Source organism: Aulonocara sp. 'chitande type north' Nkhata Bay, linkage group LG22 (assembly GCF_057382095.1).
Source record: "Aulonocara sp. 'chitande type north' Nkhata Bay isolate Kocher_YH1m ecotype deep benthic linkage group LG22, A_spYH_male_GT1.1, whole genome shotgun sequence".
In the NCBI taxonomy this organism is placed as follows: domain Eukaryota; kingdom Metazoa; phylum Chordata; class Actinopteri; order Cichliformes; family Cichlidae; genus Aulonocara; species Aulonocara sp. 'chitande type north' Nkhata Bay.
The window spans coordinates 37,709,478-37,719,887 of NC_141364.1; the positions used below are offsets into that span (position 1 = coordinate 37,709,478).

The 10,410-nt window shown below is 38.6% G+C and overlaps 1 protein-coding gene across 1 annotated transcript; it reads left to right on the forward strand.

Annotated features, from left to right (window-relative positions):
• The first annotated feature begins 1,070 nt into the window (after positions 1 to 1,070).
• LOC147304664 (uncharacterized) lies at positions 1,071 to 3,369 on the forward strand. The gene is made up of 4 exons (XM_086280992.1): positions 1,071 to 1,366; positions 1,790 to 1,927; positions 2,142 to 2,223; positions 2,748 to 3,369. Exons 1-4 carry the CDS (start codon positions 1,319 to 1,321, stop codon positions 2,861 to 2,863), a joined length of 384 nt encoding a protein of 127 aa, XP_086137118.1. The 5' UTR covers positions 1,071 to 1,318; the 3' UTR covers positions 2,864 to 3,369.
• Positions 3,370 to 10,410: the final 7,041 nt, after the last annotated feature.

Genomic DNA, 10,410 nt, shown 5'->3' on the forward strand with positions numbered 1-10,410 from the left:
TTAAGAAAAGTAACAAAGTATGAAAGAAAAAAAAAAAAAAAAATATATATATATATATATATATATATATATATATATATTATGAACTTCAGATTTGGAAAATAATTCTTTCATCACAAACCCCCTCATTCTATTACTCATATGTCAGATGTCACTGTTAAATATCAATTTATGCTGCTTTTTGAAAGCAGCCCTTTGTTCCTGATCAGTTTCGCACTCCCGTGGTTCGTCGTTCCGTTCCCCCCTGTGGCGCTGTCTGTGTTTACGCTGTGCGGCTGTGATAGAGCACACACCACTCCTCAGCCAACAAGTGATTCTCCTCTGTGCAGCATTAATGATAGGGTAGATTTATTTTTGGGGGGGGGGGTGGTTCTTGGAGATCCAAAACCAATGCGGGCTCAACATGTGACCATACATCTCTGGGTAATTTTGTATCCAGTGTCTCATGCCTTATTGTGCAGTTTTAATTGGTGGTCTGGAGACACATCCTCGGTCTTCTTTTTTAGCTTATCTTTCGCAATCAAATGAAAAATTAGGATGCGTGAAGACAGTGTGCCTGCCTATGGAACTCCAAAGTGTTCAAAATTAAATAAATAAATAGGTCAAGATGAAATAAATAACTATGTGAATAAATAAGACACAGATATGTAATGTGAGAATGATATTGTGAAATCATGGAACACATTTTGAAAACAATGCTCATTATTGTGAAATATATTACATTCTGCTATATAAATTTTCTTATTATTGTGAAATATTATTTCATGGTCATTATTTTTCACAATAACAGAGATTATTCCTGAGGCATTTTATTTATTTCCAGCCGTTTTTATTCCAAAATGACCTTTTTTCAAAGTCAGTCTTTATTTCAAAATCCCGTTTTTCCCGATGGTCTATTTATTTCATAATGTGACTTTTCAGCAGAATGACTTTGTCTGTCAATCAAGAGAGACAGGGCGGAGCCAGTTGTATGATTGGTTGCTCCTTTACTCAGACATAAGTAATAGCACATGAATTGTCGATTTAGGTTTAATGGTGCAATGCGTCTCCTATGCAGCTGGCAGCAGTATGCAGCTCAAAATAAACTTAAGGCACCGACAAATGCAAAACACTGGGCGCGAATAACGTTACAGGTGTATCAATTCTTGTGAAGGGCATGGCTGCAGGAAACAAGTCCGTTTCTGAGTTACTCAGAGAACTTGCTAACCGCTTAGATTGAACGTCTTCACCTCAGTCTGAGTATTGCAGCAGTGTACTGGAGATGAAGTGGTCCCTGGTCCAAGTTCTCATCACAACCGCACAGGGTTAACGTTAGCAAATGCTAACGCTATCACAGCTAGCTCCACTCCACGAAACGCTGTTCAGGGTAAGTAACGATATGTTATTATTGCTTGGTTAGTCTGTCTGTCTGCCAAATATGAGCTTTTTAAACAGTTTAGTCACAGATTTTTTTTAATACTGTTTTTTATCATAGCAAAGAATTCTATAAATTAGGTAAGAGAAAATAATTGTCTTCTGGGTTAATGTCTGTATTACTATTTACATTGTTGTAGGTAATAGTTATTCATGACTGTTTTAAAGTGGCTTATCTTCTGTGCTAATATGGAAGACAAGTAATCTATGTGAAAGAAAAGAAAGCAATTTTAGTTCAACGTAGTGATTTTGTAAGTGGGTATAATTTGAAAATGCTTTTACTAGTATAGTGGATGTTCTTTAAATATTTAACATTTAAAGTGTGTGTCACTTTACAGACTCCAACTTCAGTTTTGGTTTGGTCTCACCGTTGTAGGTCATAACACAAACAAGTCGTCAAGTCAAGCAGCTGAGGAAAGGGCTTAAGGAAACCATGGTATGGCCGCTTCTGACAGAAAGATCAGACATTCCTCTTTTCTTACCAAGGGAATCAGAGACTGCTCCCTGTTGTGAGGTAAGGTCAGGTCACATCTTTTAACATCTGAATAGTAAAGGTTAATTTATGAAGGATGAACGTTAATTGTTGACACAAAACACCAATATACTGTTTTGTATGCGTGGGTTAGTTGAACAGCTGGGTTACATTTAATAAAAATACACCTAATGTTGCTGATGCTCTTAAGACTACAAGATAAGTAAAGCTATAAAATGACTGTGGCCTGCCACAGAAGATGAAGATGAGGAAGAAGAGGAATGCTCTCGAGGATAAATGCAGAGTGGCAGGTTACCTTCGGTCCTTCATTGAAAATGGTAAGTCTGCTGCGATAGGTATTTTGCCATTGGTTTTCTCTGATTATACTTTGGTAAATTACATACAGTCCAGTGATCTTGGGTCATTAACAAAGTACACTATAGTAGAGCTGGGCGATATGAGATTTTTTCATATCACGATATTTATTTTTATTTATTTTTTTATAAAAAGGACAAGAGCGGTGAGGTCTATCGCAATAGTTTAATTTTTCTATTGAGAAAAAGTTATTTCGCAATACATATCGTTATCGTTCTATCGCCCAGTTCTACACTATAGTATAATTTTGTTTTGTTATTTGCTCCATGCAATACATAAGAGTGGTGGCATTATCAGTTGCACTAGAATTGTATGTAGACTACTTTTAGCTTTGTTAACATAAAAATATCTATAAAAGCTACAACAGCAATTTGAGTGGGGCAAAAATGTCTGGTGCCCTGTATGTAAGTGGTCATCTTTTATGGTAAAAGATTCAAAATAATGAATATAGGATGTCATTATAGTTTAAAACAATCTTCTGTTGCAGCATCTTGTGCACAACAAAAAGCCCTCATCAAGTTTTGGACAGGATGGGAAGTCTTGCCGAGAAATGACTGTGGAAGTGGTCAACAGCAATCTTCCAAAGTCTTCCACCGGTTTTGAAGTACTACGTCTTCCTGCACACTACTGTACCTATGAGTCATTTCTAATGGACATTCAGGTGTGTCTCAACTCTACTGACTCAGGTTTTGGTCTGGTTTACGATTGATTCCATAACCACATGGTAAAATTAGACCATTTCTTATTTCTTGCATCACATTACTGTACTCAGTGTTCAAAGAAACGGACAATCTAGTGAGTTCTAGTTCTTTTTAATACACTTGACAGTGAAAAATACACACTACAGGTGTGCATTTATGGCTTTTTTAATATAAACTGATGAAGAGTTCAGATATCAAAATCAGTTGTTCACTGTACATTATAAATTACACAATATGTTTTGTTTATACTCGCTACTGATACAAAAAAAATTTCTAGAAAAAATTATTTGAATTAAGATGTTACACTACTGTACTGTGTTCATTGTATTAAATCTGCTCAGAGTTGACATGTACTGTATATCCAACCAAGAAATGAATATCATTAAAGTGACAGCTGTATAAAACAAATCCTGTTTTATAGCCACTCACTGTTTTGTTGAAAATGAAATTGGTTATGCTGTTTTGAGTCAGTATTAGCTACAAAGCTGTAAAAATTAAAAAAAAAAAAAAATCCTCCTGACATAGAAACGGATTAAATGTAATAATGTCTTTCTACAAGTGATTTTGAAGTATTGGTAGCACAGCAGGGTCTTGTTCATTCAGTGCATCTCAGGAATGGTGATCTCATTTGATGGGCAGCGATTATGTTGTCCTGTCCAGTCCACACCATAATCCTCATCAACCTGAAAGAGCATGCACATGTTTTAAATCTAAACTGAAGAGGTGTTTCCTGCAGCTGTTCCTAGATGGACTTATTGAGTCTGCCAGGGCCTATGTGAGTTGCTTAGGCATTGGCTACCAACTAATTATTCATTCACCCATTCTAGGTCAGGATTGGTTCTCTTCAGGTATAACAAATTTAACTTTGTTTAAAGTATTGCCATCTATACCTGACAGGTGGGATAAAAAAGAATGGCTTGGGAGACACACAGCAAATCTCAAAGTTTTCCAATTAATGCTGAAAGAACCAAGGATGTAAATGTATTCTTGTTTTAGCTTTGCCGAAGACACCAGAGAAAGTATGATATCTATAATGCTGCTGAAATAGACAAAACCATTTCAATAAACTCGCTATTTAACATCAACCTTGTTATGCATTATCAGAGAACAATCAACTGCAAACAGCAATGAAACATTCAACTATGTACTATTTAAAGCACTAATGACCCTGTTGTCTAACAAGATGTGATAAGTAAGTAGACTGTGGAAAGCTGGTGGGTCTACTCTCTGTGTAAAAGGTTCCTACAGGCTCCACTGACCCCAGTCTCCGAGTTAACACACTAACAGCTAACACTGCTAAACGTGTCTCAACGCCGAGATGGCGCCGATAGCTTTAGCCGTAGCTGCCCCACTTAGTTTAGACAGTAACAAAAAAAAGTAAGCGATAATAATTCATTGTCAAACGTCATAATTAAGGTCAACATCTAAACAATGCTGTGTACAGAATCACACAGGTGCTCAATTACAGCATAAACTTACCTTAGACCTTCCTCCGTCATTTCCCTCCTAATTGTGCTCGGAGACACAGAAAATGTATCGGCAATTACCCCGACGGTTATCCCGGACAGCACTAAAGTCCTGAGTGCTGCACCGGGATTTCTAGACGTGGACGGCCAACATTTGAAGACTGTTCTTCCTCGGCGTATTCCAAACGAACACGGTGCTGAATTGCTCTTAAACCTTCGACAATGCTGTCATCGATGCTAAGATTTTGAAGAGCAATTATCATCCAGACATTTCAGAAACATCATCTAAACGACTCAAAACAGTATCTACAGGTAAATGATCCCTCTCTGATTTGCTTAAATGAGCAGAACTGGCTGAAGTTCACACCAGTCCGCCATCCTCCGTGACTTTTGACCTAGCACGCTGTTGCTAGCTGCAGTAGCCGTCCGCGGAGCCGGTATCCAGGAAAACTAGTCGATGGTAAACGATAAGCCAATAGGTGCAAAGGTCCAGCCCACTTACATTGATTGACAGACAAAGTCATTCTGCTGAAAAGTCGCATTATGAAATAAATAGGCCATCGGGAAAAACGGGATTTTGAAATAAAGACTGACCTTGAAAAAAGGTCATTTTGGACTAAAAACGGCTGGAAATAAATAAAATGCCTCAGGAATAATCTCTGTTATTGTGAAAAATAATGACCATGAAATAATATTTCACAATAATAAGTAAATTTATATAGCAGAATGCAATATATTTCACAATAATGAGCATTGTTTTCAAAATGTGTTCCATGATTTCACAATATCATTCTCACATTACATATCTGTGTCTTATTTATTCACATAGTTATTTATTTCATCTTGACCTATTTATTTATTTATTTAATTTTGAACACTTTGGAGTTCCATACCTGCCGAGAGAAATCTGAAGCACGTCTAAAAACTGAGAGCAGTGTGACCTCAGGAAGAACAAAGAGGATATGTGTGTAACAGCTGTAAACTAGAGGTGGACAGATCAATCCAAATATCGATAATAATGATAGCCATGTTGGTATTAGTATTGGATCAATACTTTTTTCTGTCTATATAAGTTCAGTATGTAGCCCTAAATAAGTTGCCATAAATTAATTATTTTATTGGAGAACAGCACTACTGTAAGCAGAGCAGCAGAACAGCAAAAGCACACATCCATTCATAGATGTGACTTGTTCTTGCATGGAGTCACACATGGGAAATCAACAGTGATAGAGGTCAATCCTGTCATGTGGACTGAAGCACATATTCATAAAGGGCTCAAAACAGAATTGGCTCGTGTATCTCCTGTAAAGCATCTGAAAGTATCAAAGGCAAAAAAACAATCTAGGCCATGGATGTTGAATTATTGATAAAACTGGATGTCATCCCAGATGGAGCTCAGCACAAACAATGATGTTGCGCTAGAAATAAACCAAGTTTCCCACCTTGATGAAAAGAAAAAGTGGGCTTCATCACCTAACTGGGTCTAGCTCAACCCAGCGGTGATTAAAACACACTGAGATGACCTAGATAAGCAGCAATCAAGTCAGGAAGGTGGCGGGGAAGAAGAGTGATGGGGAGTGAGGGAGGGAGAATAGACGACCGTGGGCTTCATTAAGTACACACGTATGCAATTTTCTCAATTAAAGTCTTTCCTCAATCAAACACGGTAATTTAAAGCACCCTGTACAGTCTGTTTTGCATTTGATCCCCTCGACAAAAATGGCTTTTTTTTCCTGAGAGGCGCACAGCATTTCTGGGAATTGGCAAAATACTGAACTAATCAGGCTTTTAATTGCATTTGATTGCTATTGTTCTGGGGTTTCTTACGAGGCTTGTTAAAATGCAGTTTGGCTCAGTTTCCCACTGTAGAGAATGTAGAGAAGTGGAGTAATTTTGGAGTTTAAAGGCTCCCAGGAGTCTTTAAATACAGAAGCTTCACAGCATCATTAAATGCTATAGGCGGGGATCTCTCTGTAGGAAACAGTTAACAGTGAATACAATGTGTGTAAGCTTCACTCTTATGTTTGAAAACCATCACAATGCAAAACAGCACAACGTTAATCAGAAAGCCTCCAATAAACAAAAAAAAAAAAAACATATTCAACTGCATATGTGATATAATTTAACAGGTTATCAAGCTGTGTACAATTTGCACTAATTACGTTTCAATTTTCCTTCCCAGCCAGGGATTTAGGAGCCAGTATTAAAATAAAATATTACATACACACATAAAATATCTTCAACTTCTTTTAAAAATCAGGTTCCTGAATAAGACTGGACCCTATTCTAGGGCGAGAGGTGTCCTACACCCTGCATAGGTCACCAGTTCATCAACAGATAACCACAGAAAGAACAGATAAACCACTCATCTACTACCAGTTTTAGACCACCAGTCCCTCAGTCTGTGGACACTTCCCACAGTGTCCCACAGAGCCACTGCAGGGGGGGAAATCATGGAGTGAAACTTAGCTGAGGAGGTAAGATAAACAAGAGCTTGCTGATATTCCATTAAAATCCAACTGAGGTCACTTTTGTTATGTTCATGATATGAATAGTGGGGACAAAGTCTGACCTAGATTCATGTGAATGGACTGATTTTTGAAATTTAAATGGGCATGTCACCAGTGTACATAGGCTGTATACAAAAGACAGACCCCCACGTCATTCCCCAATCATGTTTTGAAACCTTGAGCTGAGCATTTTGGCCGCCCAAAATGATCTGAGTAATCTGAAAAAGGTAAAAAAAAAAAAAAACTAGGCTTAGCTCTGACTCAGAAAATAGCCAACCGTATTATTATACAGTCTGAACTTATCATTCATAAAGCATACCCCATTTTACTATCACCTTTGACTCTAATGGGGACTGTGATTTACAAAATGATTGAGCAAAACTTGAGAATGGCAAGTAAGACCATGAACCCGCCAGAAAAGTGTACACTGAGGCCACAGATCAAGTTAGCAGCAGGATAACACTCAGCAGGCTAGCTTCTGCACTTTCTGCACTTTTCAGACCCAGAAGCAACATCCATCTTTTTACAGATGGATGTTTTATGCCAGCCAAATTGTCCTACAAAGATACTTGACTCATAACCAGCTAATGGCTCCATCATGTACACAAGCTAGCAGCAAACTGTGCTTGGAGCTAGCATTGCTCACCCTCTGCTAGCAGTGCTAGGTCATAGTGCAGTCAGGTTGAAAAGCAGCCATATTACGCTGCTTCTAACAAAGCTGCAAAGAGAAGTGCAAAAATTGGGGCCTTCAAATTAACACGATAACTGTAAAGATGCTGTAATGCTCCTTATGAGGAAAACTTCACCGTCATTTGATCCAGTGTAATAAATACTGATAATAGCAGTCTTGAGTTCTTATAGGTTAAGATGTGGGCTACATGTAGACATGCTTTGTTTTGAGCAATATTCTAAAAGATTTAGTCTACAGGATAATTTTTTTTTTTTAAACTTATGGTATTTTTTCCTACAAATAAACACCTTTTTACAGCCAGGAAAGAAACTTTATCGTGAATTTATGCTCCAGCCTCTCTCTCTCTATCCTGCTATTTCTGTCCAAAAAGAAAAAAAAAAATCAGGCTAAGTGTGGAAGCAGCTAATCACTGACTTGTGAAAGACTTGTTCATTCAGCTATGCAAGAAGCTTTTCCAGTCAAAGTGTTTTAATTCAGCTCTGGCTGAGGACAGACCCTTGGCTTCTGGCTGGCTGGCAATGAATATACCACATCCAGCAACCCGAGTTATTTCTTAATGTTTTCTGTTTATTTCCTGTGAGAATGCAGCCTTTTCTAGGCTGCATAGACATATTCTTTGTCGTTTTAAGGGCGCTCTGTCCTAACCTCCTCTCCACTTCTTTTGTCTGTTCAGCCTTGTCTGTGCTGTTCATGGCTTTTGAACACTAAATCCAGTGTCTCACCTCCTCTCTTTACAATTGAAATGCTCCTACATTTTGACCTCTTTCACCTTCTTCAACCAGAGCTCAAAAGTCAATTATTTTTAAGCGTCCTCTTATGTTCAGCTTTATTACTACATCGAGGTCATATGGGGGAGGTTAAGGAAAATGTCATAAACATTCCTCGGCAGGCATTTCAGATTTGCCTGGGCTGATTTTCTGTTTCTGGAAGCACTGCTGTGGATACAGACAGGGCACCTAATCCAGAGCAAAAACACACTTTTCTATTGAAGGCCCTGTGAAGCTGACAAAAGCTGATAATACGGCATCAACACTCCTTCCTTTGGTTTGGGGCTTAAGCATGTTGAAGACTCCTGGGAGCTGAGGCACAAAGCAGCCATGCCTCGGAGACCTTCGCTTAATCCAGTTCTGAAAAACAACAGTAAGTGTGCTCCACCCAGTGTTGATGAAAGGAACTGCAAGTGAAGAGATACACGGCAAGGTGCACTAATCTGTTTTTATATCAACAAAGGGTCACATGTAAGGTCAACTGACCCAGTCTCATCAGTGTTGTATGAGCACCAGAGGCTTTTAAACACGTTACACTCTACTTCTTCAGCCCAAGCAGCAGCTAGCTGACATTTCTCCCTCAGAACCACAAATTTACAGCTGTGGTTAGAAGTTTAAACCCACTCATCATGGGCATGAATGCCACGGTAATTTGGTATTTTAATGCTTTGGTTGAAATGTGGAACGATTGCTCAGCATAGATCTTTTATAACTTTAAAAAGACAAGAACTAGGTGCACAAGTTTGAATTTATTTTGATTTTCTTTAATCCACACAAAGTGAAATTTATACATACAAATTTATAAATACATACACTCACGTAAATCTTTTAATAAGGTTCTACAATGACTGAACTTGAAAAGGCCAGAACTATTAACTTCTTACTACAAATGGTAAATTCTCTTTGCCTCTGTGAAGAGGATCTGACGGCTCTAACTGGATTAATACTGAGAACAGTAGCTTAGGGAGGAACTAAGGAGGAGAATTAGAGATTTAAACAAGTTTAGAGGGTCTGTTTCAGACATTTTTAAACAACTACAGAGTAAGATTATCAGATCAAATAACTGTATGCAAGCAAAAGTTCTATCTGGCCTCAGAATCCATAGAGGACTAAGGTGAGGCGTTCGAATCTAAGAACACTATCAGCTGTCAAGCATGGTGGTGGCAGTACCATGCTCTGGGTCTGTTTTGCTGCGAGTGGTACAGGTACATCAAACAAAGGGGATGAAATAATGGAGGCCGACTACCTCCAAATTGGACACACTCTGCTTCTGCTAGCTTTTACTGTTCTTTCAGGTTTGGGGGATCAAGAACCAGAAGGCTTCAGAGGGGCTTTTAATTCATTCAGGGGTCCTAGTGGAACCCTTTCGAGGGTGGAGGTGTTACGCCCCCCTCTGCAGCGGCAGTGCAAGAGTGTCCAGCTGTTGCTAACTGACCACACCTAGTCAGGTGTGGGTAAAGGCACACCTGAGACAGGCTTTCAGGGAGGCTCACTAGTCTTTGCCTTGGTGTACCAGGTATTTCAGCCCACTTGCTATGTAATTTAAGATAAAACATCTTGGCGTTGACATTCTGGTGTTCGTCTCCATATTTATGTTGTGGCTTTTGAGCCGGGACCTCGTGTGGATTAGAGAAAATCAAAATAAAGTCAAATTTGTGGACCCAAGTCTTCATTTTTAAAATGAGCAAAGATGTATGCTGTACAATTGTTCCACTCTGGAAAAAGAACTGATCACAGAAATTGTTAAAAGCTCTAAATTACTTTCACTCCGATGCCCATGTGGGGTGTATATCAACTTTTGGCCTCAACTGTACATTCTGGGTTAGAGAAATTAATCCAGAAATACGTTAAATCTGCATTCTACCTAAAGGGTGCCAGATGGAGATCTATGGTTGCTAAAAAAACCTCCAGTCCTGTACAAGTTTATGGGAAATTGGCTTTCCAACTTTATCTCTGTAAACATTATTCTGCTGAGCTTCGGGGCTCAGTCATTCGTTTGAAGGAATATTGAATGA